The sequence below is a fragment of the Mus caroli genome, chromosome 1, assembly GCF_900094665.2.
Source record: "Mus caroli chromosome 1, CAROLI_EIJ_v1.1, whole genome shotgun sequence".
Lineage (NCBI taxonomy): Eukaryota > Metazoa > Chordata > Mammalia > Rodentia > Muridae > Mus > Mus caroli.
The window spans coordinates 125,818,960-125,839,613 of NC_034570.1; the positions used below are offsets into that span (position 1 = coordinate 125,818,960).

The window sequence follows — 20,654 nt, forward strand, 5'->3', positions numbered from 1 at the left end:
TGGCTGCACAAGGTCAAGCCAGCAGGCCGGTCAGCATGCCAGCAGGCAGGTCAGCATGCCAGCAGGCAGCTCTAACTGAACTCAGTGGGTTACACAGTCAAGAGCAGGAGACGTGAAGGTGAGGGGACTTGTTGGGCAGTGTTGGGGGTGGGGGGAATCGGAGTGGATATATCAGGATACACTTATTCCTGTGTGAAATGTCAATAAATAAAAGATGTTCTTTTTTTTTAAAGGCTTTTTTAAAGGCAGAAAGAGGAGAAAAGGAGACAAAATAGCTTTAAAAAAAAACAGCTACAAATACGGCATATATTGAGCCAACAAAATCAATCATTACTTTAAGTGTGACTAAAGTGGAGGGGGCAGTAAGAAGCCAGCCTGAAACCGATTCCCCTTTCTCAAGACCAACACCCTTCTTGGCAGGCAGAGGACACCTGTGCCTAGCTCCTATTCAGAGGAGAGTCCCTCTCTATATTTCTCCCAATTTCCATTTGAAGGTCCGGCCTCACGCACTCCACTACATCAGCTGGTTCCACGAAGCACCTAACCACAGCTCCATCTCCTGCAAGACCAGACCCTCTCTTCACTACCAGGCCTGTGTGGAACCGGGAAGCAGCCCTTTGTCCTGCCCTTCAGAATGCCCTATCATTTGCATCCAGGGGATAGAGCTCCACATAGCTGCTGGCAGGGACCCAGAGCAGGGGCCTGGCCAGGCAGCTTCTCTGGGGGTTGATCAATAAATCCGCTTTCAGTTATTTCTTCCACTTCTGTGCAGCCTCATGAATCAGAGGAGTCTGCATGACCCTGGGTGAGGGAATCTTGATTATGAGGGGTTGGGGGAGGGGCTGATTAGATCACAGCCTTTCTTTTCCATCCACCATTCAGGAAAACTTCCGAGGTGCCTCGCTCAGAGCTGGAAAAAGCAAGCACTGAACCATCAGTAAGAAGCCTTGGGAGCTCAGCAGGCGCAAGTCAGGCAGGACAGCCCCGCAGCCTGGGGGTGGGGAGGACTGGTATTCAAGCAGCAGCAGCAGGCACATGTGTGTGTGTGCTGGGGTGTGTGTGTGTGTGTGTGTTGGGGGGGGGGGTGTCTTCACTTCCCAGCCCATGTCCGTTCCAAAGGCCCCAGATCCCAAGTTCCACAGAAGATTGGCTACCTCCCCACACTCTCCCAACCTCACCTGCCAGACTTCTGCTGCCGTCTCTAACAGGCCACAGCAACAGGATTCTGCCATGGGCTTTTCATAGGAACAGAGGGCCTGGTTATATCACACCTGCTGTGCCAGCATCTCAATGGATGACATCACTACTCAGAACCTTTGTCCCCTCATCTGCAAAGCGGAGCTGCTACCTGTCCCCCAGTGGGCTGTACACATGAACATGACAATCTCCCTCCCCCTCCCCCTCCCCTCCCTTTCTCCCTCCCCTCCCCTATTTTCCTCTCCTCTCCAAAGCTGTAAGCAGGAACCCATCTCTGTAGAAGAGCCAGGTCCCCAAGGTCATGTGCCTATTGACTGGACCTGGAACTGCAGCTAACCAGGCACTTCTAAAGCTTAAATTTGTTTTGTTTTGTTTTTTAACTTTGTTTTGGGATGATTCTAAATATTATTTCTTTTTGTCAACAGATAATAATTGTCTCTGTTTATGGGGTACAATTATCTCTGTTTAGGGGGTACACATGCTTCAGTGTGCGAATCCCTTCTGTGGCAAGCCAATCCCCGCTTTCCAATTGCCCGGGTGGATTCTGTTTTGTGTTTCACACCCTGACATTCCCAAGAGGCTACGAGGAAGATGAGGGCAAGACTTTGCTCTTTCATTCTCCAGGGTTCAGATCATCTGAGCTTTCCAAGCTGGACAATGGATATGAGTCACCTGGGGCCCTTTTAAAATCAGATTATGAATCCAACAGCCTGGGGTGGGGCTGGGTCCTGCATTTCCAACAAGCTCCCCGGAAATGCCAAGACCACTGGTCCCTGACCTGGCTTAGCTTCATGAGGCCCAATGGCAGTCAGCCCAATATCTGACGCAGAAGTAGCTCTCCCAACCCTGGTCTGGGAAGGAGGTGAGGGAGGAAGCTCAGGAAAAGAAAGGCACTGTTGTGGATCTCTCAGGAAGTAGGTACTCAGTGCAGCCCTGCTGAACTTGGGGAGCCAGGTGTGCTGGTGCACGCCCACACCCCCAACACCAGGAAGGGTCGCGAGGAGTTCAAGGTCATCTGCTACACAACGTGTCTGAAGCTAGCTGGCCTACCTGAGGCTCTGTTTAAAACAAAACAAAGCAACCACTGTAGGACTGTTTCTCCCAATAGAAAAATACGGCTGCACATGAGGAGGAAAGGATCGGAGGCCAGGACAGCAGAAGAAAGGAACAAGAGCTACCTCAGTACCACTCAGTACCCTCAGTGCATGGGTGCCAGTGTCAACTTGCAATACAGGCAGGACAGTTCTGTTACTATCTTTTTTACCCCCACTAGAGACTAAATTTGGGGCTTTGCGTGCTACACAAGAACCCGACCACTGAGATATTTCATTAACTTCGGTGGGGGGAGGCAGGGACAGAATCGCACTAAGTTGCCCAAACTGGCTTTGAACTTAACTCAGTAGCCCAGGCAGGCTTTGAGTTTGCCACCCACCTGCTTCAATCTCCTATGTATCTAGGGTTACAGGAGTGCTACCATCTTACAGGCATAAGTGAGGCTTGGGAAGATGTGAGAAGCCCAAGGCTGACTTAGCTGCTTCTTATCTGAGCTGAGGCTGAGCCCTGCTTCTCCCCAGGGACTGATGGAAAGAAGGTACCCCTGGGTCCTCTCAGCACCCAAGCTTAGAACCCAGGCAGATCCTGCTAGGCTCCTGTTCCAGCCCACTTCTACCCACCCCCACCCCCCAGGGACCTCATGGGACTGTTTCAGCTGCATAGTGCTAGCAACACCTCCTGATTTAGCATCCCTGCACTTGTGACTGAAGTCGCCATGCAAGTGAGCCCATTCAGGCTCTGGGGCTGGAGAGAGAGCACCCAGAGCCTAAGGAAACCAGGCAGCTGGTTAGACCTTAGACCATGCCCGTGCACACCCATGCCCATCAGCGGTCTCCAGCTCAGAAATGTCAGCTTTTCCTGCAAGGCTGGTTCCTCTTACTATCTGCCAGATCCTGTATTCTAACTCCTTCTCAGCCTAGAAGCCCTCAAGGATGGAGCTATGGTTCCCAGAGTCTGTAAACCCCTGAGGACAGTGGCCTATCACAAATATGACCAAATCTCAGTTTTGCTACTTAAAAGAGGGATAACAATTTTCAAGTTGCCTTATATCCCTGGTTCCCCATTTTCTCTATTAGCAAAGGAATGACAATATTGATTTTGAAGGACTGAGTGGAATCAAACATGCTAGTAAACAAAACACAGAGCTGAATCCCCAACATCAAGGAGATCAATCAACACATGGCTGCCCCTTCCCTACTAGACTCTAAGTCTTCCTTCCTGGGCCAGGCAGACCTGGGACTCCTCAGTGTCTTGAAGCAGCAATCAGTTTGATGGAAACAGTTGCTTAAAGGGAGGTAGGTGCCTGCTGGTGCTCAGGGACAAGTGCCTCTGGCACTGTTCTCAGAACAGTGGCCGGATACTTGCTGTGCCTCCTGGCCCTGCCACAGTCACTTCCCCAAGATCAGCATGTATATTTCAGGGTTTGGCATGCTTGTGAAGGAACTCCTCCAGCCACACTGTCCACTCCAATCACACACAAGACACATGCACGCACCCATGTGTGCACATTTGCTCGTGCGTGCGCAACCCCCCACCCCCATCCATATGGCCTCCTCTCTGCCACCAAGCAGCAGGAAGTAGAATGGTCTCAGATATACTCTGAGTATTGTTCCCTCTATCAGAGCCTCTAACCCTGGTCCTTGCAGCAGCAGCCCTGAAGAATCAGGCAGGATTCAGGCTCAGTGAGTCCCATTTAGTGCAGAAGATGCAGGTCTGAAGGAGCAAGGTTGATGTGGGCAAATGACAGCCTAGGCCCAGAGTTCATGCCTCCAGGTATCCGGACCCTTGGCTCTCTCTATGCCAGGAATATTGAAGAATCACCTTTTCCTTGTCTCTCCTCAGTTCACAGGGCATCCCCACCCTCGATTGTCACTGGAGTTTCCCTTGAACTTTGCATCTTTCCCTTGTCTTATGACTGTGGATCAGGGTCAGACCCTAGCCACACTAGAGTCTGCTCCCTGAGTGTGTGGATTCACACTCACACCCTGTACAGAGGCCTAGAGTTATAAAGTCGTGCAGGTGTACGGCTCAGAGCCAGCTTGCTCATGCGGCCTCTGTGGGTCTTCCATCCAAGTGAGCCGCTGTCTCCTGTGGTTTGGTTTTAGTCGGTGGAGTTTAGTGGGCTTGCCCAGCCCGTTCGCTGGCTGAGAAGGAGCCAGAGCCTGGAGCTGTCCCAGCAGGTAGCAGACAGCAAGGCCCAGCACCCTAAGGGAAGAGCCTTTTGTCCAGCAGCAGTTCCTCTGCCAAGCATTTCCTGGCCACCCCTCCCCTCAAGTCCAGCTTCTTTTGTCCTGCAGATCTCTGCTCAACTCACATGTCCCCAGCCCGGCAGCCAGGCATCTTCTAGTCCCTCAACACTAGACCTTCAAGCCAAGCAGGTCAGGGATCAGCCGGGAGAAGGGAAATGCCACCCACCCCCTATGCACCAGATCCAGCTCACCACTGAACAGCAGAACCATTCTCCCTACCGGTTCCTAGGCTCTTTGCCAAGGGGTTGGGATGATGCCCGTTCTGTAAACGTGGGCACTGGCACTCAAAGAAGGGGTGGGGGTGATTTATCCAAGATCTCCCACCAGTGAGTGTTGAAGTCAAGGCTCAATGCAAGGCTTTTCAGTTATCCATCCAGTCATCCAGTAGCTACTGTGTGCCTCAGCTTCCGTGTGTGAAGATAGGCATGTGTGATACTACTATCTGGATAAATTGCTCTACACACGCTCTTAAATGAAACAATCCAGGAAGTGTTTGACCCAAGACCCCAAGATCCTAAGTCTCAAGAATCACGCTGTTGTAGCCGGGCGTGGTGGCGCATGCCTTTAATCCCAGCACTTGGGAGGCAGAGACAGGTGAATTTCTGAGTTCAAGGCCAGCTTGGTCTACAGAGTGAGTTGCAGGACAGCCAGGGCTACACAGAGAAACCCCATCTCAAAGTAAGTAAGTAAGTAAGTAAATAAATAAATAAAATCACCCTGTTGCATTCAACAGGCTCAGAGTCAGTACATTCAAAGAACAGGCAGGCGCTAAGCTGTGCACTGTGCATATCGATGAACAGGCTTGCCAACCCTCACACACCATCAGTGGTCCCTAGGCCAGGGCGTCTCAGAGGGCCTGTGTTAAGTAAGGGAGAGCAAAGGGAGCTTGGGAACATGGAGACAGGAGAAGGGGACCTTCCTGGGAAGGTGCCATCTGAGCTGCCCAGAGAGGTGGGAAGGAACCAGAGAGATCACACAGTGGGCATTAGATGCTGGCCGCCAAGCTTGGTAACCTGAGTTCAATCCTGGAACCCACGTGGTGGAAGGAGAGAACCAAACCTCTCAAATTCTCCTCTGACTTTCACAGGTATGCCATGGCATGCCCCACTTTACCCCCCACACACACATGTAAAAAGGAGGCTTAATGAATGGACAGGTGTGAGGTGTTTATACACACATATCCACAAGTCACAGGTGTTCATGCACACATATCCACAAGTTACAGGTGTTCATGCACACATATCCACAAGTTACAGGTGTTCATGCACACATATCTACAAGTTACAGGTGTCCATACACACATATCCACAAGTTACAGGTGTTCATACACACATATCCACAAGTTATAGGTGTTCATGCACACATATCCACAAGTTATAGGTGTTCATGCACACATATCCACAAGTTACAGGTGTTCATGCACACATATCCACAAGTCACAGGTGTTTATGCACGCATATCCACAAGTTACAGGTATTCATGCACTCATATACATAAGTTATAGGTTTTGTTCAAGACAAATCCCCTTTTACGCCTTCTGCTCCACAGCCTGGATAAGAAGAGACTGGCTGTTGTGAACTGTTCTGCAATAAGCATGGGTATGCAAATATCCCTGCAATACTTGACTGAACTCTTTTGGGTAAATAACCGGGAGTGGTATTGCTGGGTCATTCTCTAGTCCTATTTTTAGTTTTTAAAGGCCCTCCACACAGATTCGCATAGTGACTGGATGAGTTTATATTTCCAGGAAGGGTAAGGGCTCCTGTTTGTTGCTATTTGTCTTCCTCCTGCTAGTGCCATGCAGGCTGAGATGGTGTTAATGTCTGATGTTTCTATAATGGCCAGGAATCTTCCAGAGTTTTCCTCCTATTGTTCACAACTGCTAAGTTATGGAACCAACACGGGAGTTAACAGAAGAATCGATAGAGGAGAGGCAACACATATGTGCACACACACACACACATGATTCTTTTTTCAGCCACAAAAAATGAAGTTACACCATTTTCAGGAAAATGGGCACAACCAGAGATACTTATAATACGTAATTTAAGTCAGCCTCAGAAAAACAAACCACACATTTTTCTCTCATTAGTGGGTGACATGAAAGTAGCAACAAAATATGTAGGAGCCTTCAGGGAACTAAGGGGAGACAGGGAGGGGAGGAAGGGGTGGGATGGCAGTGGGGAAGGGGAGAAGATGCTCAAACTACATTTCAGACTTGCATGGAAATAGCGTTATACTACTCAGCTTGATAAATAATTTCTAAAACGTTATACCAATGTAAGAATAGTAAGCAATACAAAATGAAGGGATGGACAGAGGGTTCAGTGGTTAAGGCCCTCTGACAAAGAACCCAGATTCCATTCTCAGTCTGTGTGTGTGTGTGTGTGTGTGTGTGTGTGTGTGTGTGTAATAAATCTTTAAGCAGTAAAATAAAAAAAAATTTACTTGTTGAGGGGCAAAGGACGTCAGCCTGGGGCACAGGTGAGAGGCTGGCTGGGGACCGCCTAGCCTGTATTGGTGTGACCCAGGCTACTCAGGCCTCCTGGCAGTATGCCAGCTGGCCCTTGTCAACATCCTCACTAGACCACTGGTCTGTGTCCTTGAGGACTGATGATGTCAGAGAACACTGGGTAGCTTGATAAGGAAACAATGTCCCCACAACAGGGAGAAGTGTGCTGAGCAGGAAGGCTCAAGTGGAATCCCTTGGCTGGGCTCTCATCTGGACCCTGCTGGACCCTGGAGAACAAGGGTCTGAGGTGCAGAGAAATGAGCGTGTGGACATAAGAGAAAGACCCAGATGCTTCAATCAGTGTTCTCTGGTTTGCAGAGCCGGTGAAGACAATGCAGGGGCTGCGTGACTTCACACCCCTCAGTCCTATAGGGTCATCAGTCCTTGGGGCCACAGTTGCTCTGTAAGCATGATGTCACCAGGGAGCTCTCTATCACAGCCCATCACGAGGGGTGGCTGTTTGTGTCCTCTACGGAAGACAGGGCACTGCTGCCAGTGCCTGTTGAACACGGTGAGTTCCTAAACACAGTGAATGGTTTCCGGTCCAGACACAATTCAAGGAGCTGCCAACCCCCAAGGGAACCTTTGCTCCACTCCCTGGGAAGCTAGCTCCCGACAGGAGGACAACACTCTGGGAGGATGGTGCAGGAAGGGCGGTTCACATTCTAGAAGCAGAAAGTGTCACCACACTTGGCTTCATAAACAGAGAGGATTCAGCTGAGAGCCCAGGGGCCAGGAGCTTCCTGCTCCTGTTTGCAAGGGGAGCCTGGAGACTTCACTTCTCTGGCTCTGAACTCTTAAGAGCAGTTTCCTTATGTAAATCTGCCCTATTGAGGTAAGCATGGACTGTCTGTCTGTCCAGCTTCCTCCTGCCTTGGCTGCTCAATCCCCAATAAACTACTGGTCTCTTACAGATATGCTTTCTCTCACTCCCATACTCACAGACAAGAATTAAATTACCTACTAAGTGCCAGCCAGATATGTTCCAGGCAATCATGAACAGGACAGTGGGAGGACCCACACCCTGCCTCTGACACTCACCAGAGCCCAGGGTGGGTCACAGTAGCAACATAAAGTGCCCTATGAAAAGCAAACTCTGGGGGGCTGGAGAGATGGCTCAGTAGTTAAGAGCACAGGCTGCTCTTCCAGAGGTCCTGAGTTCAATTCCCAGCAATCACATGGTGGCTCACAACCATCTATAATATGATCTGATGCTCTCTTCTGGCATGCAGGTGACCATGCAGATAAAGGAAGCGCTGGGAGACTGTTTCAGAGAAGAGGAAATGGGAAGCAGAAATGTTAACCACCTTCACACAGGTCTATCTGCCCAAGGAGACCGCACTCTATCCTTGGTGCCACTAAGGCATCCCTGTAAAGCAGTGGGAGGAAGATGCCTCTGAAAGGGTTATTGAAAACGTGGCTGTCAGCGGTTGGAAAGTGGGGACAGGAGGATCAAAGTGCTCAAGGTCATTCTTAGTTACACAGTGAGTTTCAGATCAGCCTGGAACACACGAGACCCACGATCTTCAAAGAGGGGTGAGGGGAGAAAGGGGATGGGGAGAAGGAGGGAAGGAGTAAAGAGCTGTCTTGAACTTTCCTTCTCTTGTACCCAAGTCCCAAAAGAATGGCTGGTGATCTGTGACCCCTGCCTGCCCAGGGGAAAAACGTGCATCATAGCCCTTGGCTCTGTGGGAGTAGAAAGGAGGAAAGGGGCTTGACAGCTCCTACCTTGCTGTGGTCCCTATGCCTGCTCCCCAAGAACAGAAGGCTGAGATGGGAAACCAGCTGTCTTTGAGAGCAGGCAGGACCCACACCAATCCTGCCAGTCACTCTGCAAAGCCCACTCAGATCCAGGGGGCTAAAGAGGTTGTTTCTGTGAGGAAGGACCACCACAGCCAGGGTGGCTGGAACCCAGAGATTCCCTGTGCCAGTCTTAGGACGACATCATGCTACCTTCTCTGCCACTGGGGAAGGGTTTTCTGCTTGCTGACTTAGCCACTCAGTGCCCCACAGCAGCTTCGAGAGGACTGTGGTCATTTGGGTGACAACCATTGTGCAAATGGCTAACACATCCCTAAACACATGCCAGCAATACAGGAGAGAAATGGGTCTCTGGTGACACCCTGCCCAGGAAAGAATCCTTCAAGATGGGGATACATTTGGGGCAGAAAGTAGAACCCCAGAAGCCACTGAGCCCATTCTGAGTGGAACTGGCCAAAAGTCAGAGTCCCCTGATGTGCAATGTCTTGGAAAGACTTTGGGAAGACCAAAGCCATATTTCCCTATTGTCCTTCCTCTGCTCTCAGCCTGAGGAAGCCAGTGGCCTCCTGAGAAGGAGGTAGGAAGAGGGCAGATGAGGACACTGCAGGTGCCCAGGAAGCTAGTTGTGAGCGTAAGGATTCTATTGCTAAGGCAAGATGGGGAATGTGAAGGGAGAACCCTTGAGCTCCCTCCTCATCCTTAACAACAGCACTGCCACCTTCCAGGGGTTTGGCACCAATACCCACAAACGAAAGGGTGGGTTTGGTTCCTTTAAATGTTTTCCAGTTGGTCCTAACCCTACTGAGCCATAGCCATCCAATTCTGTCCATCCTCGTGGCCTCCTCCCCTTTTAAAATGTAATTTGAATTAGGTCACTCCCTGCTTCAATCACTCAGAGGCTTAAGCATGTAGAATAAAATCCAAGCTCTTGACCATGAACCAGCCTCTAACCATGATAAGATCCCTATCTTATCGTGGATCCGGTACTTCTGAACTGCTGAAGGACAGACTGCCTCCTCCATGCCTGTGCCTGTGCAGACGATCATGGCTAGCGTTAAACTCATAACCGCAAAGCTGAGAAGACTTCAAACTCATCCCTGAGAGCTTCAGGGAGTCATTCCTGCCGCCCCCAGCGAGGATAGAGTTCTGGATTCTAGTCATCACCAGTTTCCTAGAAAATTGAGGGTTTCGAATCTGCTGCTCTCCTTAACATCCCTCTCCTTTCCCCAGTTCATGAGAAGACTCCTACCAGTGTCTATCCCTGGTCTGCCAGAGGCCCTCGAATGGCCCTGCAGCCTGCCCACAGCTGGTCTCTTCAAAACTGCCCTAGCTCCAGCCCTTCGTGTTACACTAGGACATGGCTTCACCACTGCAGCCAGCACACAGACATGCTGGCCTTCCCCTACTTTCAGAAACAACACAAAGCAAAGAGCCCTATTCGCTTCTGATGGTTGCTGCTCCCAGGACTTTGCTTCTTTTGCAACCTGAGATGGTAACGTTGCCAGCAATCCTCTGCTCCTTTTCTCTATGGAGCCTTCTGCACTCCAGCTGTCTGCCCACTCCCTCCACTGCTCTTGTCCCTGTTACCCATGCTGAGCCACCCAGGTCCAGTGGTGATTCTCAGGCCTCCTGTCACAATCTGCAGCATTTGGAATAACCAATCGCCTGCTTCTCTTTGATGTACTTTCTACATCTGGCTTCCAGGACCCTCCCGCCTTGAGATCTGTGTTTTCTTCTTCCATCTAGGTTCTCCTTGGGTCTCCTTATTGATATTATTCTTCTCCCTAACTGCCCAATGCATGCTCAGACACTCCACCTTCAATTTGCTCAAAACTGAAATCCTATTGGTTCAAAGATCTGACTCGCCTGAAGCTTTGTCCATGTTGGATGATGGCAACCCCATTCTCCAGATGAAAACTGGTTGTGTTGAGTCTTCCTCATATTAAATCTATATTGAGATCCACAAACATGAGGCTTAATTCATGTAGAGTGTCAAAAGGTAAAATGGCTAGGCTGGGGCTGGGGAGAAAGGGTTACAAGGTAGACAATGGCTTCCTTGAGAAGGTATCTTTGAGCAAAGCTCTAGAGGTAAGGGTGCCACACAGACATTGGGAAGGCACACCACGCAAGGGAAACAACCAGAACAAAGGCCTGGAGGTAGGAAAGTACTTTACAACCACAGGGAAGCCTGTGTATTGAGATGCAGTGATAAGAAGGACAGGGAGGAAGATAAGGAGTCGTCAAATCGGTATGCAAATCCATTGGCTCTTGATAAAGTAGAATTCTAACAGCAGTAAGGGAGGAACAGAGATGAAGCTCAGCCATCATGCCTGGATTCAGAAGCCCAGGGCAGAAGGGTGGGCACTGCTTGTTTCTGTTTATAGAAGCTTAGGAGCAAGCAATACAAGCCCGAGGGACATCAGTCAGAGTGGTTGTGTTGGGGAGAGAGAGTACTGACTAGTAGAGGTACAGAGACCCTTCTAGGGTGCAGAGAATGTTCTCAATTTCTATCGGAGTGGTGACTAAGAACATACAGTACATGTTACAAAGGTTAGCTGCGCCATATGTATGAAACGTAAGCACTTATGCTTGCAACGTAAGCACTCATTGTATGAAATCCCTACTTAATACATCTAAGAATACACTCTCAGAGTCAACTGCTTGGCCTCACCTCCTCTGCTCCTGTCCTGAATCAAGCCTCTTTCGTCCCTCACACCTGAGCCACCGCGATAGCTCCTGGCCAGTCTCTAGTTTGCACCCTGGCCCTGAAGCACATGTTCAGTACAAGAGCCTTGAGGGACCAGATGATGTCCCTTCTCTGTTCCTAGTCGTAAAGTGACTGCAATCTCCTTCAGAACAAAAGACTTCCAGAGGCGGGCAAGCCATGTGTGTCAGCCTGTACTCCTTATCTTCCTCCCTCTACCTCTTATCACCCCATCTCAATACACAGGCCTCCCTATGGTGTGTAAATGCCTCAAGTACATTCCTACCCCTGGGCCTTTGTTCTGGTTTCTTCCTGGGCATGGTGTCTCTCTGATATCTGTGTGGCACGTAGTCTCCTCATCTCTAGACCTCATCCTGTAGAAACAATCGTGCTCATCCTGGTTGTTCCTACTTTTTACCGTTTGATGCTCTGCAGGATTTAAGCCTCAAGTTTGTGCTTTGACACCTCTCCTCCAGTCTATAAGAAAGCAGACCCTGCAAAGGGCCCATTTTGTTAATGATTGAGTCCTGAGTATCCATAGCATCTCCTGGAACACATGCGGCTCCGATGAGTGTTGAATGAATGACTGAGTGATTAGATCGGCTGTTCTCAACCTAGGAGTCTCGACCCCTTTGGGGGTTGAATGATCCTATCGCAGGGGTCACTTAAGGCCATCAGAAATATCAGATATTTACATTAGATTCATAACAGGAGCAAAATTACAGTTCTAAAGTAGCAACAAAAATAGTTTTTGGTTGTGGGTCACCCCAACATGAGGAACCATATCACAGTATTAGGAAGGTTGAAGGTTGAGAACCCCTGGACTAGGCCTATCTGCATTAGGGTCCTGGATAGAGACAAGTGAGAATGATTGGCCACCGTTCTTTCTCAAAAGTCAGACAAGTTCTGAGAGCAAGCGACAACAGGAAGACAGTTCCAAAGGGTATCTTCCCACATGACCTGGGCTGAAGAGAGAGACTGTGGGGTAGGGACCAGCTTCCAGCTCAAGCACAGACCCTCGCTGGGCTTCAGTCTCCTGCCATCCCTACTCCCAACACAGGAGGCCAGGAATCTCTCCATGGCAAGCTTGATCTATCGAAGGCCATAATCACAACAGCTGCTGAGTTCCCAGGCAGAGTGGACCAGGATGAACATCTCTCTGTGCCTGCAGTGCAGCCGGGTGCCTGGCACTGCCCCCCAACCCCACACCTCTGCGACCCTGCCAGGTAAGAGAAGTTACCCCAATCTATTCTTTGGGGTTATGGGGGTTCTTCTCTAGCTGTCTCATCTTGTCCATCTTCAAGCCAGTGTTTCCAAGGGGAGACAAGTGAAAAGACCACACACACACACACACACACACACACACACACACACTGCCTTCTCTTCCTCTCCCCCTCCCCACCACCTTTGCTCTATAACAACTGGCAACATCTTCTGGGTTCTAGTAGAGGAGTGATTCCCCACCCAAGGAGCTATGAGTGACAGCTTCTTTCACCTCTGTTCTGTCCCTTGCGTCTATGCCCTCCTGTCCAACTGGGCCAACCAAGAAATAGCACACACACACACACACACACACACACACACACACCCCAAGCCCTTCATTCTGGAGACTGTGTTCCTCAATAAAAGACAAAGAAACGAAATGGCCGGGGCTCAGAATATAGAGAATGGATACTAGGGACTAGCTCCCGAACCCTTAAGGTCCTGCCCTCCAGCTCGGAAGAGCAAATGGGATGAGAAACACCAGATGCCTCCTGGGAAGTCGCAGAGTAGGTGAAATGCGAAAAGGGAGGAAGGATGAAGGAGTTGGGAAATATTTAGCCTCATATGAAAATACTTGCAGACAGAGGCGAGCCTATTACTCGGAGGTTCAATCCAGGGTTCTAGACCTTGGCTCTGACCCTTGAAACCATGTGAATCACTGAAGTGCTTTGTTTTTTTTGTTTTTTGGTTTTTTGATTGTTTGATATTTTCATTTCTTTACATTTATTATTCATACATTATTGTGTGTGTGTGTGTGTTGTGTGTGTGTGTGTGTGTGTGTGTGTGTGTGTGTGTGTTGGGTACTCTGGGTACCTGTGTGAAGGTCAGAGTACAAGCCAACTTTCAGGAGTTCAATCTTTCCTTTCACTATGTACACCCCAGGGATTGAATTTAGGTCATCAGGCTTGGCAGCAACTACCTTTGCCAGCTAAACCATCTCTCCAGCCTCTGGAGTGGTTTTTGTGATAATAACAATAACAATGTTTTCAAAGTAGCCACCTATTTAAGAATATTTTTTAAATGTGCTACACAAGTGTTAATTTGTAACAAATGTGACACATGTTAATATGTAACGCGTCACAGCACGACAGATATGGAAGATAGCTGAGGATATAAGCCGAGAGTCCTGGACACTCTTAAGTCTCTTGGTGCTTATCCAGATGCCAGAGAGAAGTTTTAAAGAGAAAACTCCCTGGGCCTGAAGCAATAGGGAAGGAGGCACACATCCGCTCTGAGCACCTAACAGACAAAGTGAACCAGGCTGGCAGGAGCAGGACGTGGATTCCCTGAGGTTGGCTATTTTCGATGAAACTTAAAAGATGAATAATGATACAATCTTATACTGTCATAAAAGCCCTCAGAAAATAATTTTAGTTGACATGTGGAAATGTTTGTAATGTAATGTTAAGTGAAAAAAATGGGACTTAAAACCATATATAGATATCTATATGCCATATGCAAAAATAATGTAGCTAAATATATACACGTGTGTGGAAATTTTTTCTGGAACACCAAAATGTTAACAGTCGTCCTCTGTAGGTGGAAGAAGTACTGGGGAATTCGTCTGTCTTTATTCTTCTCTGCATTCCTTGCAATCAGCATGGTGTTTTGATGCTCTCAGATAATAGGATGCAGCCCCTAAGGTTCCATTCCAGGGGCCCTGGGTGGACAGGCATCTCCATGAGGCACCTTAGTACAAGTAGCCCCTCAAGCACACAAAGGCGTTTTGGAAGTCATCGCACTGTAGGGAAAGGGGGTGCTTTCACCCTTCCAATGAACTCAGACACCCCTGCAAGGAAAGCCACCTATCTTGGTTCTGATGCATGTAGCAAAAGCACCTGCAAGCTGCCCCAGCACAAACGCAAAGCCACCTCCCTCACATCCCACTGCCTTTTTTTCCACACTAGAGTCTGATTTGGGAAGTGCCCAGAGTTCCCAGCCTGGTGACCCCAAACAAATGCAGTCCTCCTTGTCTCTTGGTTTCCTCTCCTTGGCTTCCTTTGCCTGCTTTTTGGCCTCATCCACTCTAGTCTATGACTAATGCATCCTTAGACAGAGCAGCTGGAGACAACCTGCTTCTTCTAGAAGCAGATGGAGACCCAAAGGAACTGTTCTGGGACACAGAGGTCACAGAGATGGCTACTGGGGTGTTGGTAGTACATGAACCATTTTTAATTATCAAATAAATAAGTATATAAACGGGGCCCAGCCCAGATCTGGGACTGGTAGATCAGTGGCCCAAAGCAAACACATCATAATCTCCCAGATTTCTTCTCCTCTCCATGCTCAACCCCACAAACCTCACCTCCCAGACACGCCTCTAGCTGTGGGCAGCAGCAGGGCTTACGGAGACTCAACTGCCCACTAGACTGAAGAGGAACGGGAGGTGCTGAGTGTGAGCCAAGACAGTGCACAAACACTCCCTGGCCAAAGTAAGAGGGAACAAAGCACCTGGTGACAGCTTTGAGGAAATCGGGAACTATGTCCTGCAAGACAGCTGCTTGGGTTCAAGCATGAGCACTGGGCTTCCAGGTTAGAAGCATCCGTGAGTGGGCCTGGACGCTGATCTTGACAAGTGGTTTGTCTGGGAGAATTACAGAATCTTTCAGGCCTCTGACCTCAGTTGATCTGAAGAACTGTAGAATGAGGCCCTCTGTAACCTCCACTACTGAGAGGCTACAAACAATCAATGAGATAAAATAGACACAAAACCGAAACATGGCTACCACGTGGTCAATCACTAGGAGTGGAAAATCCCAACATAAAACCTGCCTGGGCTTCCCAAGACAGCATTGGCAGGAACCAGGAGGAGGAAGAACCACAGAGAGTAAGAGCCAAAAGGCACCTCCGTGACCTTGAATGCAGACATGGTTAAGGCAGAGAAATGTCCAGGAGGGTGGGAAGGCGTTTAAGGCTACACAGTTATCTGGTAACACGGCAGGGTTCAAACTCAGGTCTAACCCACAAACCCCTGTCACCGTTCACTGCCACCCATCTAGCCAAGGATAGCCTTCTCACAGAATCAGGGAGCACGCTGGAGCAGACACCAAATTATGACAGAGTACCAAGACAGCCCTGGCTGAAGAGGTAGGGAGATGAACGGTGAAAAGTTCCTGGCACTAGGAGGGAAGGGAATCACTGCTCAGTTACCCAGCGGGGGTGGGTAGTGCACAACATGTAAAGGGCCACACATTATTGACAATCAACTATTTCAACTTCAAAAATAACGTAACTGGGCCACGCTGTGTGAGGTGACTCTCTCTACTCTCGGCTTTCTGCTAAGTGGAAAGAAAGAAAACCTGCGGTTGACTGACCAGCCTAATCCTTGCTCTGCAAAGGTGTACCTGACTCCTACATCCAGACACAGCTCACCAACACTCAGTGGCATTATTCTCACAACCCAGGGCCACAGCAACCTTTGTTTAGCATATCAGGGCAGGGAGCCAGGTGCCTGAGGGCTCAAAAGCCTGGCATCCCATAGACTCCAGTTGCCCAAAAGATACAGAGCATTCTGTACCTCCTGAAGGGTACCTGAGTGGTGACAGGCCTGGCTCTAGAGTGATCAGCATTTTGGCCAATGAACCTTGTTTTGGAAGCTAGGCTTTAACTTGAGAGAAAGCTCTTTTTCACTAGGGGGAGGGAGGTAAGGGAAGTGCTCGCAGGGACACTGCTGAACAAGGGGGGACAGTTATGGGCAGAGCCATGAAGTTGAATGGAGGACAGATCTAGGCTGCAGCAAGAAGACAGAGACACTCCCCAAAAGCCTGCTTGAGACTCACCCACGTGACTTGGAAACCCAGAGTATCAAAGACTATATGTTTGTTGCTGCTGCAGGGCATTGTGGGTAATTCACAGAGACAGACAAGATGTTGTCGCTGCCCCGGTTACTGCCTTTGAGGAACTGGCAGTCCACCGAGAGAGGGAAATCCTGTACGTATATAACTTAGCAGTTCTTTACACCTTTTTGGGCTGGGTTGTGTGTGTGTCCATTTAAGAGCACATGTGTTTGGGTTGGGGAAAACATTGTACCTTTCCAGTCTCAATTCAAGGCATTTATTAATAATGAAGCTAAACTTCTCAGTTACAGCCTGCATACAATAAATGTCAGGAATAATAGTCACTGCTATATATTTTTCCAGGAACTCTAAGCAGCCATATTACTATGTCTGTCCCCTTTTATAGATGAAGAAATTAAAGTTTCAAGAGGTTAAGTTAGGCGACTCTCCCAAGGTGACACAGCTAGGCATTCATAAAAGCACTCACTCCCAGGCCTGCACTAAATTCAACTTGTGTTTCACCCTCAACTCTTAGAGCCTTGACCCCACCACCACTCGCTTCAAAGCAGCCTCAGCTGTCTCTGGGACGAATGAGCCTGCAATTCCCAACAGCACGGCCACTTCAATGTCCCAGGCCCACGGGGTAGGAATGCACATTCTGAAATCTGTGACCTCTGTGTCATCAGGACAGGGCCTTTAACTTGCCTTGGCACCCACCCAGCAGGAAGACTTTCTTGAGCAGCCTTCCTCTGTCTGCCCATCTGCGTGCATTTCTAATGTGGCCACACTGTTGTAATGGTCGAACACTGAGGCCCAGCCCATCTAATGGACTGAGACTAGCTTGACTGGTACAGGCCAGCAGCCCGGGGCTAATGGCAGCGTGAAAGGCCCTGGGAACAGAGCTTGCCAGGCTTCTGGGCTGTTTCCTTTCCCCTGGAATAGCAGCAGCCTGTACCCCCACCTTCCTTGGGAAACCTTGGTGGCTGTGAGGGAGGTAGGCTGGGAGCGATAGGGAAGAGGCTGACAGCAGGGTTCCAGGCCCAGGAATCAGAGAGAGGACACGGATCACGCTCTCCACACCTGGCTCCTGGGAGATCCCGTGAGCCTGCTTCCTCTCTTCCAGTTCCTGCCCCGCCTCCCTCACTGGACACAGGGATCAAGGGAGCGTGTGACACGAAAAGAGGCTGGGAAAAGTGAAACATGCTTAAACGTGACCAAAGGGAGGACTACCGGTGCCCAGGCCTGCCCAGGCACACTGCCAAGTGAGGCTAGAGGCCCCAGGTCCCAGATACGAGAAGAAAGAAGCTGCATAAAACAGCAGGTGCTAAAGGATGGCTAAAGCTCACCCTTAGAGAACCTACTGGTGACAAGAATTCAAAGAAGGGGGAAGCACACTCAAAAGAGTGTCCCAGCAGAGCCAGTTCCTGGCAGGGTGCCCAGGCACTTGCTGGCATTTGGTGACCCAGGCAGTGCCTGGTGCCAAGATTATGGCTTGGTAGGCCTGGGCAGGGATCCTCAAGGGAGATGGACCCCCCACTACGAGGGCTGTCACCATTAGGCTTCCCACCCTGAGCTGCCTAGAAACAGCAAAAGCATCTCTGCAGGCAACAGCCAGAACAGGAAGGGCAACACCAGCCTGCTCCTTGCCTCAGGGGAGGGCGGGCAGAGGCAACTAGCCCTCTGGGCTCAGCAGGACAGCATGGAGGGTGGAGTTGGCTGGTACAGAAACATTTGCTGAACAAGTGAGCTAAACAGTGCCTTCCGGAAGCCAGCTCGGTCTGGTCCAAGAAGCAGCAGCACCCTGAGTCCTGGTGTGCCACCCTCCGCATGTCCTCATCTCTCTCCTGAAGCTTTTCTCTCCTATCCCAGTCTGGAGGAACCCAGATCATTCACAAGCCTATACTGGTTGTCCCTTGTCTTGCTGACCCTTCCAAATGTTCCAGTCCCACTCCAGGCCCGACCTCACCTGCTCCCTCAGACTCTCTGGTTGCAGAGGCTCCAGCACTGAGGTCATGGGCACTGTCAGGATGGTAATTCTCTGACACCTAGCCCCTCCTGTTTCTCTCACTGCAGCTCTGCTGAGCATCCCTATACAGAGCCCAGGAAGGCACTTTGGGCTAGGATCCAAATGCCCGGAGAATACCTGGCTGACTAGGAGGCTTATGTATTTTCATCTTCTCTCGCTCATCCCCAAGCCCCACACATGGTTGCACAGAGTACCTTGGGCTGCTGTGAACTCACCGGAGAGGGATCTTGACTCGGAGGTACCGATCCACAGCGATAGCAAGCAGAGCCAGGATGGAGCTCTGGGTGAGGATGAGGACAGGACAGGCCACCATGAGGCAGGTGTGGAAGTAGGTCTGTGGCCCAATGTTGATAAGGATAGCCAGTGGGATGACCAGGGCGCCAACAGCCACATCAGCTACCGCCAGGGATACGATGAAGCAGAAGGTAGCATCGCGAAGTGCCTGGTTCACCTTCACAGCCCAAATCACCAGTACATTTCCGGGCACAGAGACCAAGGCAATGAGCACCTCGATGCCAATGTAGGCAGCCTGGAAGGCCGAGATGTACGGTGGCATGGTGGGCAGGAGCTGGGCACATCAGCAGACAGGCGCCCTGGGGCGCGAGGCCAGCACCTGTGGTCAGGAAGCCTGCGGTGGGGATGCCAGCCTGGGAAGGAGGGGACATAGGCAGCCCTGCGAAGATGTGCCCCAGTAAAGTGATGCAGTGCCTGCCCAAGCTGGCCAGACACTCAGGCTCACTATCTGCTTAACCTCTGTCCCCTCCCCTTGTCCTTAGAGGTTCCATTCAGCAACTTAAAATAGCAGCACTCACTCCACCACTGGTTTTTGTATCAGGTGTGAGGTGGCTCCCTGTACACTTACTCCACAAGAATCCCCTGTGCATCCACAGTGCCCACAGGTGTCCGCCGACCCAGAGGCAAGGAGCTCACCATCCTGCCTGCCAACCAGTAGGGGGTCCCAAAGGCGTTGCCCTAAGTTCCCCGGGCGGCTTTCCGGAGCCGCGCCGGGCAGGGCTGGGCTCTGGGCACCGCGCGCGCATCGGCTCATCGTTCTCCTGGCTCCCGCCGCTGCGCTCCCAGCCCGGCCTTTCAAGCAATCACATGGTGTGGCAGAGGCTCAGCCCCGGACGCCTTTAAAGAGGTAGTGCCCCTGTTTCGTACCTGGGACTGGATGGCAGGCGTGATTCTGAGGGACTAAGCCCAGGACCTGGCGGGTCCACGGGCTCCCATTCCCCGCGTGCGCGCACGCCTACCCTGTGCCCACCCACCTGGGACGCCGCTGGTGCCCGATTCTTAATAGTAGCCTGGTCCAGCTCCAGCTCTGCCCAGAATCCTTACCCATCGACTGCCCCAAGGGGGACATCCCAGTCATTTCATCCACCCCTTTCCTGCACACTCATGATGCACGAACTGAGCCACAGACTTACCCAAGGTCACACCAAAGCTGGCAGAGCTCCTGGCTACCTGAACTGTCTAGCCAAGTATCCCCAGACCTCAAAACCTTGGGCAGTCGCTCCCTCCGAGGATGCCAGGGGATCCCAGGGCTAGCCAGTTAGGTCCAAGGGGTGGTAGCCAGCCGAGACTCCACTCTGGCGCCGGCGCCTTCGTCGCCCCCGGCGCGGGAGCTGAGTGACAATCGGGCTCCGCACACCGGGAGCGGGAGGGGGCGGGGGCGGCGGCGGCACCCGCGGGCCCCTCCCTCGTCGCCCTCCGTCTCCTCCCCTACCCCCTCCTCTAAACAAAGGAAGTGATTCAGTGTGAGAAAAGCTGGGAAAACGTGAGCGTCTCGAATGGTGTGATGTATGGATCCGGCCTCGGGACAGGGACAGTACCGAGGTGCCGACTCCCGTGTTCCCTCTTTCCCTTACTCCCTCCCTCCCTTCTCAATGCGGCAGGCGGACAGCCCAAGCCCTAATCACCTGCGGGACTCAAGAGGGCCCCTCTCTGGTCTCCCACCGCCACCAACCGTTGGCATCTGGGCGCCTCCCCTAATCTTAAAACCTACTCTCTTCAGGAAAGCAGTCCCCAGCACTGTCAGGAGCGCACAGGCTTCCCGCACACACGTTACTTTGCAGGCAGTCTCCTGAGTCATAGCCCTTTCTCATCCATCGCT

At 50.8% G+C, this 20,654-nt stretch overlaps 1 protein-coding gene across 6 annotated transcripts in view; it reads right to left on the reverse strand.

Annotated features, from left to right (window-relative positions):
* Positions 1–20,200, reverse strand: part of Adora1 (adenosine A1 receptor) — a 36,309-nt gene extending 16,109 nt beyond the window's left edge. Inside the window, exons 1-2 of one of the 6 annotated variants that reach the window (XM_021156557.2) lie at positions 19,969–20,200; positions 18,757–19,154 (exon numbers count right to left, since the gene is read on the reverse strand). In XM_021156557.2, the coding sequence (XP_021012216.1) occupies positions 18,757–19,097 (341 nt within the window). In that variant the 5' untranslated portion in view covers positions 19,098–19,154; positions 19,969–20,200. Of the gene's footprint in view, positions 1–18,756; positions 19,215–19,403; positions 19,839–19,879; positions 19,940–19,968 lie in introns of those variants that run through there. The other 5 variants (XM_021156550.2, XM_021156535.2, XM_021156542.2 and 2 more) reach the window with 5 other exon arrangements.
* Between the last annotated feature and the right edge of the window lie 454 nt (positions 20,201–20,654).